This window comes from Drosophila busckii, chromosome 2R (assembly GCF_011750605.1).
Source record: "Drosophila busckii strain San Diego stock center, stock number 13000-0081.31 chromosome 2R, ASM1175060v1, whole genome shotgun sequence".
Classification (NCBI taxonomy): domain Eukaryota; kingdom Metazoa; phylum Arthropoda; class Insecta; order Diptera; family Drosophilidae; genus Drosophila; species Drosophila busckii.
In genome coordinates this window covers 5,728,662-5,751,613 of record NC_046605.1, presented here as the reverse complement: position 1 = coordinate 5,751,613, position 22,952 = coordinate 5,728,662, and the positions used below count along the sequence as shown (strand labels likewise).

Here is a 22,952-nt window from a genome sequence, read left to right as displayed (position 1 = left end):
TTTATATATATTTATACAATCAACTTAAAGTTCACTACACTATGAAAACATAAATAAAATATACTGAAAAAATTGCACTTGGCAACTACTGCTGCTGCTGCTGCTGCTGCTGAGGCGGCGGTCTGACGATGATACAGACACAAACAAAACTGAGAAAACATATGGAAACGTGCTCAAGCGCCAACTCCCCTCCATACTTATGCTCAAGACATGCACATGCTGAAAGCTTTAGCCGCATTAAAGCTCTGAGCGAAAGCGCGCCAAAGCATGAGACAGCTGACCGGCCTGCGGAACAATGGGAATGGCAATGGATATGGGTATGGGAATGCGAATGGGAATGGGAGACAGCGGCCGTGCTTCGTTCTACCAGAGCTTGTCGCTGAAAACAATTTCTTTGAAGATGCAATCCTGCTTGGCTATGCTGACCATAGCCTTCTTCGACTTCATGGCATCCTGCACCTTCTCGCGCACCTCTGCCGCCTTCACATCGTTGCGTATGTAAAATAGACGCACTAGCTGATCCTCGCTTAGCGACGGATAGCTGCCCAGCAGCGTATGCAAGTCCAGCACCAGCAGCTCTATATCGGAGCTTAGCAATGCCGAGAGCGTTGCTATCAAATCCAATGGTGAATCACTTAGTGACATCTTGGGCGCAATTTTCTCAAAGAACAACTTAAAATGTTTGGCCTCCTTGTTGATCTTGCGCGTTATCGCATCGCATTCGGCACGCGGCTTGGACAAACGCTTGGAGAGCAGTGCGCGTATGTAGCGCTTGGCCAGCAGCTTTTGTGCCTCATTAATGACCATTTCAAAGTTGGCAGGACTCAGATGATTATAGTCTTGGAAATAATCATCCAGCGTGACACATATGGTGTCCACGGCAATGCTGCTGGCCAGCCATTTGACTGTAAATAAGTCGTTAAAATGGCATTCCATATCTAGAAAGGCTTCCTCCAACAAATAGTTGGCTGCATGAGCGCGTATGCGCTGGAATGTCGACAGCAGCTTCTCAAAGTGCTCGTAATGATCCGTGCGTGATTTGGGCCAATAGAGTTGTTTCATCTGCTGCGCCAGCTCCACCATCTGCTGGCTGTTGTTCACAATGGTTATAATGTAATGAGTAAAGTACTTGATCTGATCACGATTGCGAAAATGATGCTCCTTGAGCTCAATGACATTCTTTAGATACGTTTGGCCAAAGATTTCCACTTGCTGTATGCTCATAACAAGCGCCTTGAAGGTCAACTCCTGGTGAATGGTATTGGTCACCTGCAGATGCTGATCAATCATTTGGAAGATAATAACCGGCGCCGAGGTATGATAATAATGCTCATCCTGTTCCGGCAGCATTTCCGAGAACCATTCTTGTTTCTCTGTTTCCGCCGCTTTTGTCATCCACTCCTGATAATTACGCTGCATATTCTGTAGATATTCATTCTCCAGCGATTTCAGATGCTCTGGCCGCAGCAGTGGTCCCGCCAGCTTATGTACATCCACATTGAGATCGGCATGCGACATGAGCTCAGCGCCCGGGTATGTATGCGTTACCCAGGCCAGCATGGATACATATTCATTGCCCTCCAGGCCCGACCGCACTATGTTATCCAACTGCAATTAAAAGAAATCTTTGAGTAAAGTAAGCCAGGAATTAATCTGTGTATACGCACGTGGCTGGAGAGACCCTCGTGATAGAACTTGACATACTCGTTGAATATATCATAATGGGGCGGAAAGCAAGGCACGCAAAGTGACTTAACTACACGCAAATCCTCTAGAATGATTTGTCGCAGTATCTCTAAGTCGCGCACCAGCCACATCTTATTGTCTGCACGCTCCTCCAGCTTGGAGCCTTCGATGCGTGTGCCCACCGCTGCATGCAGCACATCCATAATCATTTTACGCCAAGCCTTTGGACGACCCGGCGGCAGAAAGCCTGTCACCTTCTGCTGCTGCAAGGCAAACTGGTCGTTCTTCTCCTCGCGCTCTATAATACGAAGAGCAGTCACTATAACCGTTGGCTTTTTGCGCACCGTGTTGAGCGTGCGACTGAGTATAAGGCGTATTTTTTTCTCCAACGCCTGCGAGACAGTGTCCACCTTTTCAAAGTGCCGCTTGAGCGTTATCTTATCGGAGGCATGCTGTTTGGGCTGTTTATGCAGCTCGTAGAGTAAATCATCGCGCGAGTTCTCCAAGTCGGCCAAACACTGATGCGCATGCAACAGCTTGTCCTCATCAATGAGCGCCATAGTCTTCGTGACGCTGGCGTCAACATTGAATATATGTTTTAAATTCTCCATGGCAGTGGCGTATTGCGAGTGCTTTGTGTTCTCCTCACGCACCACTTCAAGTGCGTCATATACTTCGGGCACGCCCTGCAACAGGCGTTCCACCTCGCCCATACGGCGACGCACCTCGCGCACATCCTGCATGCATGTCTCCAGCTGCTTTAACCCCACACGCACGCCCTCCAACTGATTTTGCATTCCAGTCTTGAGCAACGCCTCCACCGAAGCTTTCTTGCGCGAAATGCGATGACGATACTGTTCCACTTTTTCCAGTTGCCCAGGCCTTTGCAGCATATTCTGTATATCCTTCAGAGCAGCTTGACGCGCCTCATCTTCCAACTGTTGTAAGTCCATTTTCCTGCTAATAGCACTATCCTATTTTCCTTCTTTTATGATTATAAATTATATATTAATAACAAGAATAGGGTTGCCTATGGCTGAATAAGTATCGATGGCACCAACGATATATCGATAATAAATAAAACAATAAGAAAACAAAATAAACATTTTTTTTTATTATTTGTATAATATCATTGAGAAGTTTCATATATAAAGCTTCTTAAACTGTGTATTGAAATATATATATTTTTTATATAATATATTCAGCGATATATTTATATCGACAACTGTTTACAATCAGCTGTTATAAAAACAAAAACAGTTGCAGTAACTTTCTTATTCAGAGAAATTGTTATGGATGCATTGTCGAATGTTTTAAACAAGCAAAGTTATTTACTTGCTTTTCCTGGCGATGCAGTGCATCAGAACGAGCTTGTAACATTTCAATTGATTCATAGTTTGCCCGACAAGCAAGCACGCTGCTTTAAAAAGCTGACCTTGGAATTTCTCGAGACTTGCCAGCAACCACATGAAGTAGAAAAATATGCTCAGCGGTCGCGTGCACTGAGGGAGCAAGGCAATCGAATATTTAACGACAAGACAACCAATCCGCTGGCAAGTCAGTCTGAGCGCTTGCTTGGAGCATGTGAACTCTACACCAAGGCTATACTGGAAGCAGAAAATGCATTCGAGGAGCTATGCCTGGGTTATGCCAATCGTGGCATGGCTCTTCAGGAGTTTGGATATTACCAGCAGGCATATGATGACTGCGCCTCTGCTTTGGAGTTTGGTTACCCAAAAAAGAATCAGCACAAACTTATTATGCGTCAGGCCTTTTGTGCCTCGAAGATGGGAGACTTTGAAAATCTGGCGGAGCACATCAACTTCCTGGATGAAATGAAGCTTAATGAGAGCTTTTCTCAGCAGCTGGAGCAACTTAAGAAAGAGGTGCCATCAAAGCAAAGCAACCCAGCTTTAAACAAAGCACAGACAACAAGTGATACAATAATCAAGAAGCACAAAGTGTAAGTCAAAGAGATAGAAGAGTGAGCAATTTTATGGATAAATTTAATTTCACAGCGTTAAAGGTGTTGGTATAAGAGGACGTTACCTAGTTGCCACCGAGAGCATTATGAAAGGAGAGCTTTTAATTAAGGAACCTGCTCTCTGTTTTGTGCCCACATCGGAAATACAGATTTGCCAGCAGTGCGCATGCACTTTGATGTGTACACCCATACCATGTCCGCTATGCCATCAACGTACCGTTTACTGCTCCCGGCGATGTCGTCAGTTACATGCTGACATACATCGCTTTGAATGCGCCGCCTACAAGATGGGGCTTGTGGAAATCCTGGGTGTTTCGTATCTGGCCTTGCGCTTGGTTATTGTAAATATGCCCCAGTGGCTGGGCCATTTGGCCAAGCGTGCCAACGCCAATACGCAACAGCTGTGGGAGAGTCTTATGGAAATGACTGACGAAGAGCAAGACCCTCAGTGGATGCACATGAGTATGACCTCGCACTTAAACAAACTGCCTGCAACGGATTCTATTCGCACTTACCACACGCTCTGTGCAAACTTACTACAAACGCTTCTCTACAAGAGCACAAATTTCTATGATCAGTTGCTGGACTGCACCAGTGCCTCCGCAGAAGACTGGCATGTCGTTCTTGGAGCTTTAATTCTACGCAGTGCAGGCCAGTTGCTTGTCAATGCCTGCGCAGTTCCTGTTGTGATGCCAGATCTCGAGAGGAGCGAGTTTGCGATGCTGCAGACGACGCTATGGACGCGGCCTTATCACCTGAAAAGAGGCGCTCTCCATAAGTTTGAGAAGCTCATTGTTGCCATGTGCATGAACTTGCCAAATCTAAGTATGGCCAATCACGCCTGCACGTCATCCATATGCATTAAATATGATGGACCCGCCGTGAGTTGTTACGCCATGCATGATATTAAAGAGGGAGAGGAGATCTTCAATTGTTACACCGTAGACTGCAGGAACACAATGTTGTGCGAGCGCGAGAAGGAGTTGAAGAAGAACTATAATTTTCGCTGTCGCTGCACAAAGTGCTTGCGTGTGCAGCCCGATGAGGATTATTTGACTTTTCATCGTTACCGTTGCCGGAATCCGCGTTGCTTTAGCACGTATGTGCCCAAGCAAACTCCCAAAATGGAGAACTTGTGTTGGTGGCTTAGTGAAGAGGCCACAATGTCTCTTTATTGCACGGTATGCGGCGAGTTACAGTCTCTTTATGAATACAATCAGTTTCTGGATCTGATAGATCGCTGCAAAGAAATTCAGATTCGTCGACAACTATATAAAATCTTCAACGAGCTGAACTATCTTCTGGCCTACAATAGTTTGAAATTGAGTATTGCCAAGGAGATCGTCAAGTCATGCTTTGCAGCTCAGGATGGTAACTAAACTAGAAATGTCGTGACTTGACTTGAACATGTAATAATATTGTTTACCAAACTATTTACAGACGGCTCCATGTTGGATGATACGGACTATAGACAGCTTTTGGGTATTATCAAATATCTACTAAATGGCACAGCAGTGCAGTGGGGATGCTACTCCACCGTTTATACAAGCAAGCTGACCTATCTATGGGACTGCATTGCCTTGGGCAAATATAAATGTGGCATGGAGGAAATGCAATCTATGTTGGCTGCAGTCGAATATCTTCGGGAAGAGACCAAAACAGTATTTATCAACTATTACAAGGATTACATTGAAGCGCACTATACCTAAATATATTACTATTATACTTTGAGCTGTTAAGTAGATTTGAATTTCTTAAGCTTTAAAAGCTCTTACTGTTACAGAAATGTTTGAAATATTGTATGTTATATGTGTGTATATCAAAAATGATTTTAGGGAAAGTCCCTTTAAATTTAATGTTATATATTTGTATGTATGTATGTAGTAATTGATATTGTTTGTGAATAAACAAATAATTAAAAGCTGACAACTTATATTTACGGTCATCCCCTACTTATAGCTCTCAATTTCTGGAAGAGCTTCAGTTCTAATTCAACAAGCAAGTGCAACACAATATCTTTACTTGAACAGGCTGAAATCAATTCATAGCAATTTCTTACAATGGCGCAGATACGATTACATAATTTCTTAATGACACAAAACGCATTAATATATTTCCCCAGGGAATGTAAGAACGAATTTGAAAGTATAAAATTTCTGCATAATTTACCAGATAAACGGCAACGTGAGTTTAACAAATTAACGCTGCAGTTTCTCGAGGATTGCAAACAGCCCCATGAAGTTGAAAACTATGCTCAGCGATCGCGTCAACTGCGTGAGCAAGGCAATCAAATCTTTAACACCAAGACTACCAATCCAAAGGCCAACCAATCTGAACGCTTGCTTGGAGCATGTAAGCTTTATACCAAGGCTATAATGGAAGCAGAAAATGCATTCGAGGAGCTATGCTTGGGTTATGCCAATCGCGGAATGGCTCTGCTGGAGTATGGCTATTACCAGCAGGCATATGATGACTGCGCCTCTGCTATGGAGTTTGGTTACCCTAAGAAGAATCAGGGCAAGTTAATTATGCGTCAGGCAATTTGTGCCTCGAAGATGGGAGACTTTAAAAAGCTGGCCGAGCACATGAGCTGCCTAGATAAAATGGAACTCAATGAGAACTTTTCCCAGCAACTGGAGCAGCTTAAGCAACAGCTCCCATCACAGCAAAGCAAACCAACCTTAAACGAAGCACAGACAGCAAACGATGCGATAGCCAAGAGGCATAAAGTGTAAGTCAAAGAGTAAATAGTTAATCATGTTAGTGATAAATTTAATTTCACAGCGTTCAGGAGGCTGGTACTAAAGGACGTTACCTAGTTGCAACCGAGGAAATTAAGAAGGGCGAACTTGTAATCAAGGAGCAGGCCAGTTGCTTTTCCCCCACATCAATGACTCCAATTTGCCAGCAGTGCGCATCCAGCTTGATGTGCGCACCCATACCGTGCCCGGAATGCCATCAGCGTGTAGTCTACTGCTCCAGACGCTGTCGTCAGTTGCATGCCACCATACACAGTTACGAGTGTGGACTATATAGCCGAGATCTAATGGATTCTTGCATTATTAACTTGTCCCTACGCTCTGTGCTCGTGCATATGCCGGAGTGGCTGCGCCATCTGTCCACGCTTCCCAACGCCAATGCGCAACAGCTGTGGCAGAGTCTAATGGAACTGGCAGCCGGCAAGCACAGTCGTGATGATGATGATGATCCGCAGCATATGGGGCTGGCCATGATAAAACATTTGAAAAAATCAGAGGAAGAAAGAATATTTGCACTTCGTGCCAACTGCTTGCAAGTATATTTGTTTAAGTACACTAACTTCTATGAGCAGCTTTTGTCCAGCACAGCTGCCAGCAAGGAGCACTGGCATGTAGTTCTTGCTGCGCTTATCTTCCGATGTGTGGCACAGTTAAGAAAAAATTTTGTGTTCTATACATGTGTGCATTCAATAGTTGAGGGCAAAGAGTTAGCATTGCTACAGCCAGGGTTCTGGCACCAGCCGTATCATTTAAAGCGCGGTTGTCTGCATCTATTTTCTGACGTAGACTTCAACATTTCATCGTACGTACCCCAGTTAGGCCTTTGCAATCATTCCTGTGAAGGTTCGATGCATATCAAAATTGATGGCGGTGTTGCCAATTGCTTTGCCATGCACAATATTAAGGTGAATGAGGAGCTCACCTACTGCTATGGAGATAAAGCTAACTGTTTGCCCTGGTATAGCCGACAAGAGCGCCTGAAAGAGGTATATGGGTTTAACTGCCGCTGTAAGAGGTGCATGCAAGCACAACCCGATGAGGAGTACTTCAGCTTTCATCGCTATCGTTGTCTAAACACACGTTGCCAGAGGATCTATGTGCCCGATCCTTTTCAGCACATTAAGCATTTAAGCTGGTGGGATCAGCCGGTACCGGTGGTTATCTACTGCACTGTCTGCCGTCAACCACAACCAATGGACAGATACGTGCAGTTTTCCCTTCCTGGAATGTACCTTCCTGAAAAACGTCGCAAATTGTACGAAGCATTCAATGAATTGGACAATTGGTTATTGGACTATCATAGTCTAAAGCAGTGTTTGGCCAGGAAGTTGATTCTGTATTGCTTTATTCTGCAACAAGGTAAGAGACTGTTTAATTGCTATTCGTTTACAAAGTATAGACTCTGCTTTTTTAGCTGGTTGTCCCTTGAATAAGGAAGACTATATTCAATTGACTCGCATTATTAAATTTCTGATGAAAGGCACTGAAGTACAGATGGGCATAAACTCCGTTCAATACATCACCAATATGGTTTTTTTGTGGGATTTCATTGCTCTGGGCAAATACAAATGCAGTAAGCAGGATATGCAACCCATGCTGGCTACACTCAAATATCTTTCGAGCGAGCAACAGAAAATATTTATGAACTATTACAACGATTTTATTGAGCAGCAATTACTACAATAAATAACCACAATATATATTATATTATATTCCAACTAAATTCAACAGTAAAACTGGCACTTTTTTCATCTAAAATCTATACGCTACCAGCCTACCAGCCTCATGGCAAGATGCTAAAGTGTGTAACATGTGTGTGGGTGTATGAGAGCGCAATAGAGTTATTCCATTTTATATAAAGTGGGAGGCATATTCGTGTGGCATGACGCCGCGTCTGGGATAGAAGGTGTGCGCTGTGGAGAACTTGAGCAAATTCGTTATGTCACTTGTATAAATGTCAGCGAAGCGAAACAGTCGACGTGAGAAATACGTGGGATTGTGATACGTGCGAAAAACGCTGCCAAATTGCTCGTTAAACACATTCTTGGTTTTATTGCTGTAATTAAAAATAGTTGCATTGCTGTCAAATGTTGTGCTTAGTGTTTGCTACATACCGCAACTGATCACGCTCGTTCATCCAATCTTGCAGGCACGCTTGAGCTGCTTCGCTCTCATTATCCTGCGTATCTTCGATAAGCTGCGTCAGCATCTGCAACCAGTTGGCGCTCATTTTAAAGTCCACGCGATTTAACGTTTTGATTTCATGCTGTAAGAAACATTTTCATAAGACTTAAGTTAAAGCCATGCAACTTAAATAGACACTCACCGCCAACTCGCTAATAATAGCCCCAGTGCGCCAGCTGTGCTTCAAGGTCACATCAGCTAGATCACTATAGGGATGATCCCCAAAATAGAGCACAGAATGGCCCCGCCAGCCCTTCAATTCCTGCAGTTGGCGCACAGACCCCTGCAACGATTATAAGAAGAGCTGTTAGCTAGTTTAAAGCTTGACCTGAGTCTACCAACCTCGTAGTAGATTTTGCCCTTTTCCAATTTGGAGACACGATCCCACAGATGTGAGCGTGTCTTCTCATCGTATAAACGTATGGGACGAGATTCGTCAGTAAAAAATTTTGGTTTGCGCGCCTGCACAATAACCACATCGAAAAAGTCACGCCAATTGGCGCCTACCAGGTACGACATGCCACAGTTGCTACAAAAAATAACATAACAATAATTATTCTGATTAGCAACATGCAGGGAAAAATCGCAGATAATTACTTACACAAACGAAAACGGGCTGTTGGTGACTAAGAAGAGATTCTTGCCTGCTTTCTGCAGCTTTTCAAAATATTGCACTAGCTTAGCATTGCGTTCAATGTACTTCTCCGTATTTTTCATAACAGTTGCATGCATAATTGGATGGCAGGAGCCCATGGCAGTGCGTATATCGTGGAATACAATCTCTGGATGGTAATCAATGCGATTGCGTTCAAAATATTCAATTACATTGCACAGCAGGCACATCTCTGGAACTGAAAACAAATCCGCCAGCTGCACCATTTTGGAATTTGTATTATGCTGAAGCGAGAAATAAACATTAGCTATAGTTTAATTCTGTAAAACTGTGCAAATACCCACATTATGGCCACTATTGGGACCCTCCACATAGGCAATGGGCAGCAAACGATTATGGTAGAGCTTAAGCACCTCCTCCTCGTCGACCTTGGTGCGTCCGCGATACACCGATCCTAGTTGCAGCTGTAGAAACGAGTCCAATTTTACCAGCAAACCCTTCTCCACATCGTAGTGGAGGCCACGCACAGCAAAATTTGGCTCATACTCCAAGTCCAGTATGTCTTCTGGGTACCTGAAGCGTTTCACCAACATTTCGCGCGCCAAATTGTACAGCAAATCCTCCAATATGGGCTTGTAGCAAGCCAGCGTATAGTCATAGTCGAAGCCATAGACCTGCACCTCGCTCAAATCGAGTTCATTGCAAGCAAACACAGCATCTGGATGCACATCGATGGGCAATTTTTTAGCTACAAATAGGCAGAATTGAGAAAATGGTTAACAAATCTTTAAGTTCAATTAAGTTAACCCATTTTGTTTGATTTCTTTTGTTATATTGTGCTGGGCAAACTAACGCCTATTTTGCTTGTAAGGCTTACATTGAAATTTCTTTTTTGTTGCTTCGTAGAGCTCTTGGTAATCACTCACTGTTTTTGGGCCCTGTAGTGTGGTATTGATAAGAGCTTGATTTGTAACGGCTGCTTCAATGTTGATATCAGCGCTAGTGCTGAGACAACGTGCTTCTACGCTGCTCCTGAGGCCAATTGCTCTGCTCCACCTGCTCCAAGCCGCTGTCGCTCCACCACGGCCCAAAACAACATATTGTTTAAAAAATAAATTAACAATTGGACTTCGCGCTGCACACATTTAACTTGATTGACTGATTTAACTGCTTTGGCGTGTGCATATAGTACCTTGTTATGTACACTCGCGAGAAATGCGGATGCGACGCCCACACACGAGCAGACAGCATGATGACCCAATTGCCATAAAAATGCCTAAATATAGCCCACTGTATATACATGCGTAAATTTACAGACATGTTATAATGAATACAATTAATGAGCTTAATAATCTCATAACGTTCTGTAATTAATAATTAAATAATTATAATTTTCTTTTAAATAAGCCAAACAGCTGTTTGCAAAGCGCTCGACATAACATTGTGTTATATTTAACAGTTCACTTACATATGCATAGAGTTGCCCAAAGTGATTAAAATTCAAATGTGCGCATTACACTGCTTTTTTTTATGAGTTATAGATGAAAATACTAAATAATTTGCATATTTCACTACTTTTTGTACTTAAAGTTGCTTACAAGCATACTAAACAATTTATATTCAGCATAATTTAATTTCATTGAAAGCCTTGCCACAACAGTGCAATAACATGCCGATTATCCGTAACAGCGTTTTAACAGTAACAGCAGTTGTGAAAACATATTAACAAATCAAGACCACGAACAAAATTAAGCGATCGAATTAGTCACAAAATTAACCGTAATCAAGTAAATATTTCGACAAATTCTCAGTGATTTTTGCATAAAAAACGGAAAGAAAAAAACTTTAGTGAAAACCTACACTACTCGAGCAAATCAAGAAATTTCTTTGTGCTACTCTGCTGCATGTGTGTGTGTGTGTCGTACGTGCGATTCATTCATTCCATTACGTGTGTGCGCTGGCAATATTTGGACAAGGGAAAAAGTTAACCAAATAACAGCAACAGCTAGCCCAATGACTTGTACAAATTTGTTGTTGTTGTTCAAATTGTTAAAATAGATGCTTGCAATGTAGAGCTCCTGCTGGCCCCTAAAAAGGGGGCGCACAGGTCCAATAGCACAGACATTTAAGTAGTACCCCGTATATACTAAATATTGATACTGGTATTTGCGCCGCAAATTAAAAGAACTTTTTGCCGTTTACGTCTTAAGAAGAAGCAACAAATACGTCAAATTACCAACACCAAGGCAGACGAAAATATATATGCATATGTACAATACAGATACACATGTTCATGTGTATTAAGGTATAAGCGACAATATTTTATTTGGCGTTATCATCATCATCACCACCACCACCACCACCACCCACCAACAGTGCAGAGTATTAACCAAAACGCTGCGCAACTAACGACAACAATAACGTAAAGACAAAATAATAAAATACAATAAACGAAGTAATATAAGCTAACTAAAGAAACAACTAATTTGATACGTAGAATTATGAACGTAGAGAACCAATTGAAGACACCGCTACCACAGATTCGTAATTTGGTCAAGCACATAAGCAAGAGAAATTTTAATGAGAGCAACGAACAAATAAAGCAGGTAAGTACAATTATTTAACCTTGTTGAGCAAAGACAATGAAATAAAAAACCAAAAAATACATAACCAAATAAAAACAACAACAATCAAACGTTTTGCGAGCACGCGAGTGTTGGCAAATTGTGCAAATATCGAAACAGTGCTGCCAACTTGGTATTTTTACTCACGTACACACACACACACAGACAGTCAGTGAGCAGCGGTGGCCAATAGCGCTATTGCTATTTCGCTCGCACATGCATTTTCGCCGACGCCATTACAGTTTGTGTAAAAGGCTGAAAAATTTCTCTGCGTTGCGCGAGTTTCTTGTAAAGAATTTGCCTATAGTTTTTGATTAAGCTTTCCCAATAGCAATGTATCTAACTAGGGAATCAATTGAACATAGACAATATGTGCTGCAGCTCAGTGTACATACTTAAGTGACTTACAGTGCAAAAAAAGCAACGCGTAAAAACTTTTTCGCCAGCTGCGCTGCCACAAGCCAGCCTCAGAGCCTCAAGTTCAGTGTACGAAAGTAAAAAGACTTAAGCTCGTGTGCTATTTGATATTTATGTATGTATATACATATATAAACTGTAAAATATACACAATTGTAAACGCTTAAAACGCTCGGTAAGTGCTGCAAATTATAATTTGCGCAAATACAGCTATATAGACATACATACATACACACATATGTATGTCGTGTATATGTGTATGTATGCTCCCCACTCAACTTTTTGTCTCAACCCTTGTTGTGCGTGTGTGGAGTGCCTTACTTTGTATGTAATTTTCTTCATTTTTTTTCCTGTCTTGTGCGTTTTTGCATATATTTTGTTGTGGAGCCCAGCAGCTGCCACAGCTGTTGTTGTTGTCTCGCTTTTGCGTATGCACAATGTTGATTTTTGTAGAAACTGCTGGGAACCTTCAAACTTCCTTACGCACACAAGCACAAAAACTAAAGTTGCTTGTGTGTGTGTGTGTGTTTAGTTTGTTGAGCTGCCCATGCTTAACATTTCTATTTTATTTTTAATGTGACTTGTCAAAATTTCAAAGTGTGCAATGATAATTCGTTGAAACGTAACATTAATAAATAGTTGCATCAATTAATTGATTTAATTGTTGTTACTTACCGAAAATCCACAAAACAAACAAACGCCTCTGCCTAAATTGCTCATGTGTTATAGATCATTAACAGCCGCTGCCCGGGCACGGCAACATGCACAGGTAAAAAACAGCAACATTAATAACAATTTGTGTTCTCTTGCTTTATTTTTGCACTGCGTTTGCCGCCTCTCTGCGCAGTTCATCCAAGATTACGGCCTCGAAGCGGATCGCAGCTGTCTGCGCTATCTGTTCACGTTACTCAATTTGAGCGAACAGTCCACGAACGTCAACGCACAGCTGCAGGCTAAGTTGCTGGGCGCCCATCTGCAGCGGCAACTGCAAAGCTCCTCGTTTGTCACAAACATTTGTGTTGCGTTCGATCAGCACTTTGCCAAACAAAAGGTAAGTGCACAGCTAAGCGCCAATTCCAATCCACCAGGTGCACACTAAAGCTTTTGCGTTTTCACAGAGTCTTAAAACTTTGCCGCTTGCCGAGCTCATTGGGCAGGTGGCCAAATTAACCGGCATCAACAAACTTTGCGAGTGCGTCTTTGCCTTGGCCGTTACTCATAGCACACATCCTGAGCTACGCCAGTGCGCCAGGGATAGTTTACGCAGCTCTCTACCTGAATTGCTTGATTCTTATTTGGGTCAGAATAACGCAACTGCAGCAGCTGCCAGTGGCTTGCACGAAATCTCGTTCGATCTATTGCAATATTTGCTTTGCTGTTTAAGCGAATACGTGACGCCGCAGTTGGAGTCGCAGTTTCTAAACAAACTCCGCGAGGAATTTCCACGCGAGGCTGTGCCGCTGGTGCTAGCACCGCTCCTGTATCGTGGCACAACGGCGACGGCGGCGACGACGACGACAACGACGGGTGCCAAAGCAAACGAAACTGATGCAGAGGAGGAGACGCCGAGCTCGACAACAACAACCAGCAGCTGGAGCAGCTCTGATGCGAATAATTTGAATGAAGTTGGCATCGAGGATATCTATGACCATTTATGCGAGATAATATTTACAAATCAGGTAAGCAATACCATACTCTATATAATTTTCTATTTCGCACATTTTTAATCAACAAAATTAACTCTATTTGCAGGGCAAAAATAATATTATGGACACATCTTGGATTAATTTAATCCTTGAAATCGGTTATGAATTTACATCGAGCGTTGAAGATTGCAAAAATCATTTGTGTTGCGGCGCCGGCAGCGCTGCTGGCAGCGGTAGCGTCTCACGTGAACTGCAGCCCAAAGATGTTGCCAAAATTGTTGGTCTTATGTGCCGGCGTCACTCTTCGCTCCTCGATTGCAATGTAAATCTACCAACACCAGCTAATTTCTGGCCCGGACAGGGACAGCAGTCAGGCAATGGTAACAACAGCAGTGGCGGCGGTTCTGCCGCACAACAAAACTCAAGCAGCAGCAGCAGCAACAATAACAACAACGATGGCGGCAGCGAGTCGAGCACTGCGGTTAGCAGCAGCGAAAAGAAGGACAAGAAGGAGACAACGGATGCGACGCAAACATGGAAGCCGGATGTGTTTGTGCAGGCGCTCAAGGAGCTGGTGCCCCAGCTTAACTGGAAGGATGTCTGCATGGGTAAGCTCTCAGTTAATACAGCAGCATACTCTCGATATATAAACCGGTTTCAGGACTACAAACCCTAATCGCTTTCACCAAAGTCTTTTGTTTGTAGCCCTGGTTATAACTGTCACTTTTATACGTTTTTAGCTTAAAAACTTTCTCTTTTTCTTGTTTTTAATTTCGTTATTTTGTTTTCACAAACAAACACATATATTTTATAGAAAAAAAAAATATGAAAAAATCCATACAAGTAGTTGAAGCAGCAATAGACACAAAAAAATTCTCATTACTCTTTGTTTATTTGTGTGTTTTACTTTTACAGATCTTGATCATTCAGAGTTCGTGCTAAAAGATCGCATTGGCTTGGATCTGCTACTCACAATATTCAGATTGGCCACGCAATCGAATCTGTTTCCGCACCCGGAATGCATTTACCGCCACTGGGCGAACACAGAGGGTCAGCTGTCGCTGATAACAACGATGCTAAAGAATCCCGATTTGTTCTCATTCGCCGACTATGTGTTCAGTCAGCCGCCTCTTGATGTGCTCAAAACGCCACCGGATGCGGACAATAAAGAAATTGCCGCCTGGAAATCGTTGCATTTGGTGGAGGTGCTGCTGTCCATAGCGGACAAGGGTTACTTTAGTCAGGTGCACGATTTGTTCAAGTTTCCGGCACAGAATTGTCCGGACGTGCTGTTTCTTGCGTTGCTACACATCAATCCTCCATTAACACCACTGCGTCAGGATTTGTTTAATCAGCTGATACCCACATTTCTCGGCAATCATCCCAACTCGAATGTGATATTGGCCAGCGCCTGGAGTTCCACCAACTATCAACTGCGTCCGAGCATTATGAACGCCATGTCCGAATGGTATTTGCGTGGCAGCGAATTCGATCAGGTTAAATTATCGCGGATTCTCGATCTGGCGCAAGATCTCAAGGCGCTCTCCTCGCTGCTCAATGCACGCTCCTTCCTCTTCATTATCGATCTGGCCTGCTTGGCGTCACGTCGCGAGTATCTCAAGCTGGAAAAATGGTTAAGCGATAAGATACGCGATCATGGTGAGCCCTTTATGCAGGCCATGATCAAAGTGCTGCAGCGTCGTTGCCCGCAGGTCACCAATGCCAAGCTGCCCGAGGATCAGCTGCCGCCCAAGCAAGCACAATTGCTGCCCGAAACAGTTACCACCATGATTAATTGCCTGCAGGCTTGCATTAACAATTGCATGCAGCCGGAGATTGTCGAAATGATTATGCAAATGGCTGCCAATGTCACCATTATGGCCAACAAAGCGCGCGCTGCGCAGCAGCAGCAGCAACAACAACAGCAGCAGCAGCAGCAGCAACAACAGACAGCAGGACCACAAGGCTTAGTGCCACCGCCTCCCAGCATTTTGCGCGGTCATCGCGGCATGGATTTACCTGGTGCGGGCATTGTGCCGCCGGGTTCAGTGCCTCAGCCGCCGCAACCTTTCAGCGGCAATCTGAGCGCACAACAAATGTTCGGTCCTGGCGGCGGCGGCGGTGGTGGCGGCGGCATGGATCCGCTCACCAACATGTCCAACAATCTGGCTGGCCTCAATCTGGGTGGACCAAATGGCGCCTTCAATTTTGGCAACATGCTGAGTAAGTGTTTCGTTTTCTTTTTACGTTTTACGTTTCTTTTTGTTTGGTGGTGTTGCGTTGGGACGCGATGGAGTTGCAAACAAATATCGATTGATCTATCGATAACTTGCAGCTCTGGGGTGCGTGGCTTGTTGTGCTTGTTGCATGTTTTTTGTAATTATTTGTATTTATACAGATAACTTGGTTTCTACCCCAGCATCTCCATCACGGCTAATGAATCCCGGAGCCAATGCATATCCGCCCATACCCATACAGATACCAGCGCCGCCACCCAATGTTGGTAATCTGGGACGCATGCTGCCAGGCTCAGCAGGAGGACCACAGCCGGCGCCGACAGCGCCGAATCCGAATAATCCTGGCATAGCTGATCTGCAAATGCCGGTGTCCAAGGAGGTGGAAGATGAAGCCAATTCCTACTTCCAGCGCATCTACAATCATCAGCCCAATCCAACGCTTTCGATAGACGAAGTGCTCGACATACTGCAACGCTTTAAGGAGTCCAGCAATCGACGCGAACAGGAGGTTTTCCTCTGTATGCTGCGCAATCTGTTCGAAGAGTATCGCTTCTTCTCGCACTATCCGGAGAAGGAGCTGCAAATTACCGCACAACTCTTTGGCGGCATTATCGATCGCAATCTGGTGCCCACGTTTGTGGCCCTGGGACTTTCGCTGCGTTGCGTCTTGGACGCCTTGCGCAAGCCAGAAGGCTCCAAATTGTATTACTTTGGCGTGACCGCCTTGGATCGTTTCAAAACACGGCTGCATACGTATAACAAGTACTGCGAGCACATTCGTTCCATACAACACTTTACGGACTTTCCGCCGCATCTCATACAATATGTGGAGTATGGCATGCATGGCCAGGAGCCGCCACCACAGAAGCTCATTGGCTTGAGCAACACCATACCCACATCAGCCTTAGCACCTACGGGCGGTGAGCCGCTGTATCGCGCCAATGCTATGCCAGGTAAGCAATGACTCCCATTTGATTGTTGCAGCAGTTGCTGACTCTAAACTTTTGTCCACAGGCAACATGTCGGCTGCTTTGGGAGGCAGTGGTGGCGGACAGAAGCCACCAGTTTCGGTGCTGCATGCCACACGCATGAAGTCCATTGCTAATGCCACCAACATTGATACGCTGCTAGTGGCCAATCAGGAGGAGAAGGTAACAGTGCCGCCGGAGCCGGTGCAGGACAAGACCGCCTTCATATTCAACAATCTTAGCCAGCTGAATATACCGCAGAAATGCGAGGAAATCAAAGAGATTATGACCAAAGAGTATTGGCCTTGGCTGGCCCAGTATTTGGTCTTGAAGCGCGCCTCCATGGAGTTTAACTTCCATACGCTCTACTATAATTTTCTGGATGCACTCAAGAACGGTGAAATCAATCGATTCGTAACCAAGGAAACGCTGCGCAACATCAAAGTGCTGCTACGCTCGGACAAAGGTGTCATCAATTTCTCTGATCGCAGCCTGTTGAAGAATTTGGGCCATTGGCTGGGCATGATGACGCTGGGACGGAATCGACCCATCTTGCAGCTGGATTTGGATCTAAAATCGCTGCTTGCAGAAGCCTACCATAAGGGACAGCAGGAGCTGCTCTTTGTGGTGCCGTTTGTGGCCAAAATATTGGAGTCTTCGGCCAAGTCACGCATATTTAAGTCGCCCAATCCCTGGACTATGGGCATAATGTATGTGCTGGGCGAGCTGCATCAGGAGCCAGATTTGAAATTAAATCTTAAATTTGAAATTGAAGTGCTATGCAAGACTCTAAATCTGGAGCTGGCTAAATTAAAGCCGGTGATCTATCTGAAAGATCCCACGCGTGCTTTGTTAATAGAGCAGCAAATGTCACAGCCGAAGCCCAAGCATGTGGAAGCGCAACAGCAGCAGCAGCAACAACAACAACAGCAGCAGCAGCAACAGCAGCAGCAACAACAACAACAGCAGCAACAGCAAGCTCAACAACAACAGCAAGCACCTGCGCCGCCGCCACAACAACAACAACCACAACAACAGCAGCAGCAACAACAGCAACAACAACCACAACAAGCGTCTGGATCAGCAGCGGAGCTTGAAGCTCAATCCATGGCCATGATAGGCAATGCTAGCGGCAGCGCTGCTGCCGTCAGTTCACCCAATCTGCCTACAGATGCCAACCAAGTGGTGCTGCCACCACCGGAGCCACGCTATGCCTACATCGAGGTAAACGTTAGCAACTTCCAATTGATTGCCCAGCAGCTGGTGCTGCCCGCCAACATACCCTTCCTGCATGCCAATCCCGGCATCAAGCACATTGTGGTCAATGCCATTGAACGTACCATAACCGATTGGCTGCAGCCTGTGGTTGATCGTAGCATACGCATTGCTTGCGCCACCACGGAGCAGATTGTGCGCAAAGATTTCGCCCTGGATGCTGATGAGAATCGCATGCGCACTGCGGCGCATCAAATGGTGCGCAACTTAGCCGCTGGCATGGCCATGATTACAGGCAAGGAGGAGATTGCGCGCGCCATTAGTCAGAATCTGCACAAAGCTTTCGTAGCTGCATTGACTGGCGTGTCCAGCATGTCGGAACTGCAGGCGGCTGCGCTGCAGTTGGCCAACGAGAATGTGGAGCTGGTGTGCGTCTTTATACAAAAGACGTCGGCGGAGAAGGCAGCACTCGAGATTGATCGCAGGCTGTCCACAGATTTCGAGACACGCAAGATTGCGCGCGAGGAGGGCAATCGGTTTGTCGATGCACAGATCCTGAGCTATCAGCAGGAGCGTCTGCCAGAGCCAGTGCGTCTCAAGGTGGGCCCAGCGCCGCCCACGCTCTATGCTGTCTACTCGGAGTTTGCACGCAATATCCCTGGGTTTCAGCAAATGAGCGAACGTGACATTGCCATGTTTGTGCCCAAGCCACAGGAGACGGGACCACCCAATGTGTTTGCCAACGATGAGAGCAGCATGGTCTACGCCGAGGTGGCCAGCAAAATGGAGGCGTTCATGAATACAGCCATCAATGTGCCCACGCTGCAGCTGCAGGCGAGCAAGATGCATATGCTGCTGAATGCTTTGATGGCCACGCGTCGTCAACGCGACCAGGAGTCGGCCTTCAATCTGCTGCAACGCGCCGTTGAGGGCTTAACCGAGGGCCTCATCAATGTGCAGGAGCATCTGGAACAGATGAAGCTCTATCGCGACATACACTTGCGCATCCTGAGTCTGCTGCACAACAGCTTTGGGGCACCCAACACGGAGCGAGCGGTGACCAAATGCTTCTTTGATATGCGCGAAGAGATTCGCTACAATGTGGAGGCGGCGCGCGCCCTGATCACCTCACACTTTGTCAATCTCAATCAGTTTGATGGCATGTTGCGCGATTGCATGGACAATGGCAACAACTATATGGCCATTTCCTTTGGCATTGCGCTGCTCGAGCGTCTGATTATGGAGGATCGTGCGATTAATATTGTGGCCGATAATGAGTTTATGGCCACGGTGGAGCTGCTGGGACGACTGACACAGCATCGTCATCGTTATCCCGAGTGCATTGTGAATGCCATCGAGACACTCTGGTCGGGTAATCTCAACACCAGCGACTACGGACCATTCAATGCGGGTGAGCGTTACCTCTCCGGCGCATCACATTACATACACTCGGGCATGCATCACGTTAGGGTGAGTTTTCAATCAGTGTAAAGATGATTTAATATTCATTTGTTCGTTTTTTTTTGTGTGGCTAGTCATGCGATACAGATGATCCGCCGGGACTGCAGGAGAAGACCGAGTTTCTGCTCAACGATTGGGTGGCTCTATACTCGCAACAGACGCAGCAAACGACGCGCGATGCGCGCAACTTTGGCGCCTTTGTGCAGAAGATGCACACATATGGAATACTCAAGACAGACGATCTGATTACGCGCTTCTTCCGACAGGCCACACAGATCTGCACGGAGGTTGTGTATCGTGTGTTTGCCGAGCCAAGTTTGCCCGTTAACCAGGCCAAGAACAAGATATTCCAATGGATCGATGCGTTTGTGCATTTGATTGCGATGCTGGTGCGCCACTCCGGCGAGGCGGGCAATCCGACGACCAAGATTAATTTGCTCAACAAGGTGCTGGGCATTGTGCTGGGCACGCTGCTCAAGGATCACGAGATGCGCGGCGTTGGCTTCCAGCAGGTGGGCTTCCATCGTTTCTTCATGATGCTGTTCATGGAACTCTGCTCCGCCGATGCCATACTCGAGTCGCTGATGCACAGCATTGTGTCGGCCTTTGGCTACACCTATCATCTGCTCAATCCGAGCGTGGCGCCAGGCTTCTGCTTTGCCTGGCTGGAGCTCATCTCGCATCGCGTCTTCCTCGGCCGCATTCTGGTCCAGATACCCAACCAAAAGGGCTGGCCCCTTTATGCTCAGCTGCTGCAGGATCTCTTCAAGTACTTGGCGCCCTTCTTACGCAACACGGAGCTGGGCAAGCCCGTGCAGTTGCTCTACCGCGGCACATTGCGTGTGCTGCTGGTGTTGTTGCATGACTTCCCAGAGTTTCTCTGCGACTATCACTTTGGCTTTTGTGACGTCATACCGCCCAACTGCGTGCAAATGCGCAATATTATCTTGTCCGCATTTCCGCGCAACATGCGTCTGCCTGATCCATTCACTCCCAATCTAAAGGTGGACATGCTGTCGGACAGCAGCAATGCGCCCAAGGTCTCCAGCAGCTTCACGGTCAACATACAGCCGCCGAACTTTAAGAAGGATCTCGATTCGTACTTGAAGGCGCGTGCGCCCGTCACATTCCTCTCTGAGCTGCGCGGTCATCTGCAGGTGACCAGCGAGCCGGGCACGCGCTACAACATGACGCTGATGAATGCTCTGGTCATGTATGTGGGCACCCAAGCCATAGCGCTGATTAGGTAAGTCCTCACATACACTTGTTATTGAAGTCAAAATATTGAAATTTGTTGTTGTTTTTTAGAAACAAGAACTTCATGCCCAACACATCGAACATTGCGCATAGCGCACATATGGACATCTTCCAGAATTTGGCCGTCGATCTGGACACCGAGGGACGCTATCTGTTCCTGAATGCCATTGCCAATCAGCTGCGCTATCCCAACAGCCACACGCATTACTTTAGCTGTGCGGTGCTGCATCTGTTTGCCGAGGCCAATTCGGAGGCCATACAGGAGCAAATAACACGCGTGCTGCTCGAGCGTTTGATTGTAAATCGTCCACATCCTTGGGGTCTGCTCATCACCTTTATCGAGCTGATCAAGAATCCCATTTACAAGTTCTGGGAACATGATTTCGTGCACTGTGCCCCCGAAATAACCAAGTACGTAACAAACGTTTATAATAAGCTAAGCTTAAGTTCAACCACATGCACACTCACACTTTAACATACTTACAGCCAAATACTTGTGTAACATTAGCGCATGTTTATTTTCTATAATTTATGCAGCTTATTTTGTTTCAGATATTTTGGTGAATGTTTGATTTTATTTAATCGATTCGAGATACATTGTGCAGCATAGCAAGAACTTAGAAGCTATGAGCAACAATTATTTGTGCATGTACCTCTCCCCTCCCTTAAACTAACCACAGCCCCTGCCCACTAAACTGCAACTTCATGTAAAGCTTTATAACATTTTTACCTCATATTAATTTGTAACGTTTTGAAAAATGAAAAATACATATTTGGATTATCTTATTGTTGTGTATGATAAGTGTAAATATATAATTAACTCGAATAAGCATTGTACCAAATATTGCAAACAATTTGTTTATTTATAAATGTATACCAATCTTACGCATATTTTACAGGCTCTTTGAATCCGTGGCACGCTCTTGCCTGGCCAAGTCCAATGTTACCCAGCAGCTGAACATGGCTGTGGATGGTGAGAACAATAATCAGGAGGTCAATATCAACTGAGTGCAGCGCTTCTCGCTGGATTTTTGTACTCTGCAGCGCAGACAGCATTAGACCAGCCCACAACACACACACACACACACTTGCATAAATTCAATTATATACATCTATATATATATATATATACAAAAACATACTAACAAAAATGTGTTTAGTTCTTAGGTGTAGTGTTTTAAGCAAACAATGAAATTACACGAAAGTTAAAGAAAACGAAGAAAAGATTTGTTAAATAAGCGAGAGAGATAGAGAGAGGAGCGAACGATTAAGTAATTAATTCAGAAATGTATCTAGTGTAATTGTGTAGAGGGAGAGTATCGAAACGAGAACATTTTAAATGCCCGCAAATGTTACAAATTTTTTAATTGAGTTGTATTATAATTATAAATGAACAATTCCTGTATTTACCTGTGGTTTTACAATTGTTGTGGCTACGTTAAGCGAATTAGTTGTCGCAAAAAAAAAAACAAACGCAACCCACTAAAAATGTTAATCAAACTATAAAAAAATTAAAAAAAAAATACACAAAATGAAAAAAAAAATTGTAAAATGTACGCGAAAATACAAAAAACTAACAAATGCGATGTAAATATGTAGTTGTTGTTGCTATAGTCGAAACAACAAATGAAAGTATACATATATATAAATATATAGCAGCAGCAACAAGCACATATAAATTTATATTAACTATATAAATCTATTCATGTAACTACATAATTAAAAAACAAAAAATATTCTCATCTGATATATGTATATGTATTTATAAACAAAAAGCAGAAATTATTGTAAATCCCAATCTAAAGACATGTCCATAAGTCGGCATAGAAAACTGTTACAATTTTTTAGATATTTTTTTTCTGTTTCTCGTTTGGCTAAAGTTCTTAAGCAAAGTTTTCTTT

General features: G+C 44.6%; 5 protein-coding genes across 5 annotated transcripts; 3 read left to right on the top strand and 2 right to left on the bottom strand.

The window, feature by feature from the left end:
* Positions 1-26: 26 nt before the first annotated feature.
* LOC108596811 (exocyst complex component 3) lies at positions 27-2,663 on the bottom strand. The gene is made up of 2 exons (XM_017982926.2): positions 1,668-2,663; positions 27-1,608 (listed from the first exon to the last, which is right to left on the bottom strand). The coding sequence occupies exons 1-2, from the start codon at positions 2,637-2,639 to the stop codon at positions 364-366; spliced, it is 2,217 nt and encodes a 738-aa protein (XP_017838415.1). The 5' UTR covers positions 2,640-2,663; the 3' UTR covers positions 27-363.
* A 294-nt stretch (positions 2,664-2,957) lies between these two features.
* LOC108595232 (SET and MYND domain-containing protein 4-like) lies at positions 2,958-5,426 on the top strand. The gene is made up of 3 exons (XM_017980430.1): positions 2,958-3,649; positions 3,705-5,041; positions 5,111-5,426. The coding sequence occupies exons 1-3, from the start codon at positions 2,979-2,981 to the stop codon at positions 5,377-5,379; spliced, it is 2,277 nt and encodes a 758-aa protein (XP_017835919.1). The 5' UTR covers positions 2,958-2,978; the 3' UTR covers positions 5,380-5,426.
* Positions 5,427-5,929: 503 nt separating this feature from the next.
* LOC108594763 (SET and MYND domain-containing protein 4-like) lies at positions 5,930-8,137 on the top strand. Its single transcript, XM_017979902.1, has 3 exons — positions 5,930-6,401; positions 6,455-7,788; positions 7,844-8,137. The coding sequence occupies exons 1-3, from the start codon at positions 6,046-6,048 to the stop codon at positions 8,113-8,115; spliced, it is 1,962 nt and encodes a 653-aa protein (XP_017835391.1). The 5' UTR covers positions 5,930-6,045; the 3' UTR covers positions 8,116-8,137.
* On the bottom strand, positions 8,122-10,454 carry LOC108597725 (5'-nucleotidase domain-containing protein 3). The gene is made up of 7 exons (XM_017984419.2): positions 10,104-10,454; positions 9,571-9,974; positions 9,215-9,510; positions 8,956-9,142; positions 8,756-8,896; positions 8,544-8,695; positions 8,122-8,485 (listed from the first exon to the last, which is right to left on the bottom strand). The coding sequence occupies exons 1-7, from the start codon at positions 10,369-10,371 to the stop codon at positions 8,281-8,283; spliced, it is 1,653 nt and encodes a 550-aa protein (XP_017839908.1). The 5' UTR covers positions 10,372-10,454; the 3' UTR covers positions 8,122-8,280.
* Positions 10,455-10,984: 530 nt separating this feature from the next.
* Positions 10,985-22,580, top strand: LOC108596348 (CCR4-NOT transcription complex subunit 1). Its single transcript, XM_017982003.1, has 10 exons — positions 10,985-11,832; positions 13,115-13,318; positions 13,386-13,946; positions 14,020-14,521; positions 14,829-16,136; positions 16,333-17,103; positions 17,165-19,803; positions 19,869-21,040; positions 21,103-21,462; positions 21,951-22,580. The coding sequence occupies exons 1-10, from the start codon at positions 11,728-11,730 to the stop codon at positions 22,057-22,059; spliced, it is 7,731 nt and encodes a 2,576-aa protein (XP_017837492.1). The 5' UTR covers positions 10,985-11,727; the 3' UTR covers positions 22,060-22,580.
* The last annotated feature ends 372 nt before the right edge of the window (positions 22,581-22,952 follow it).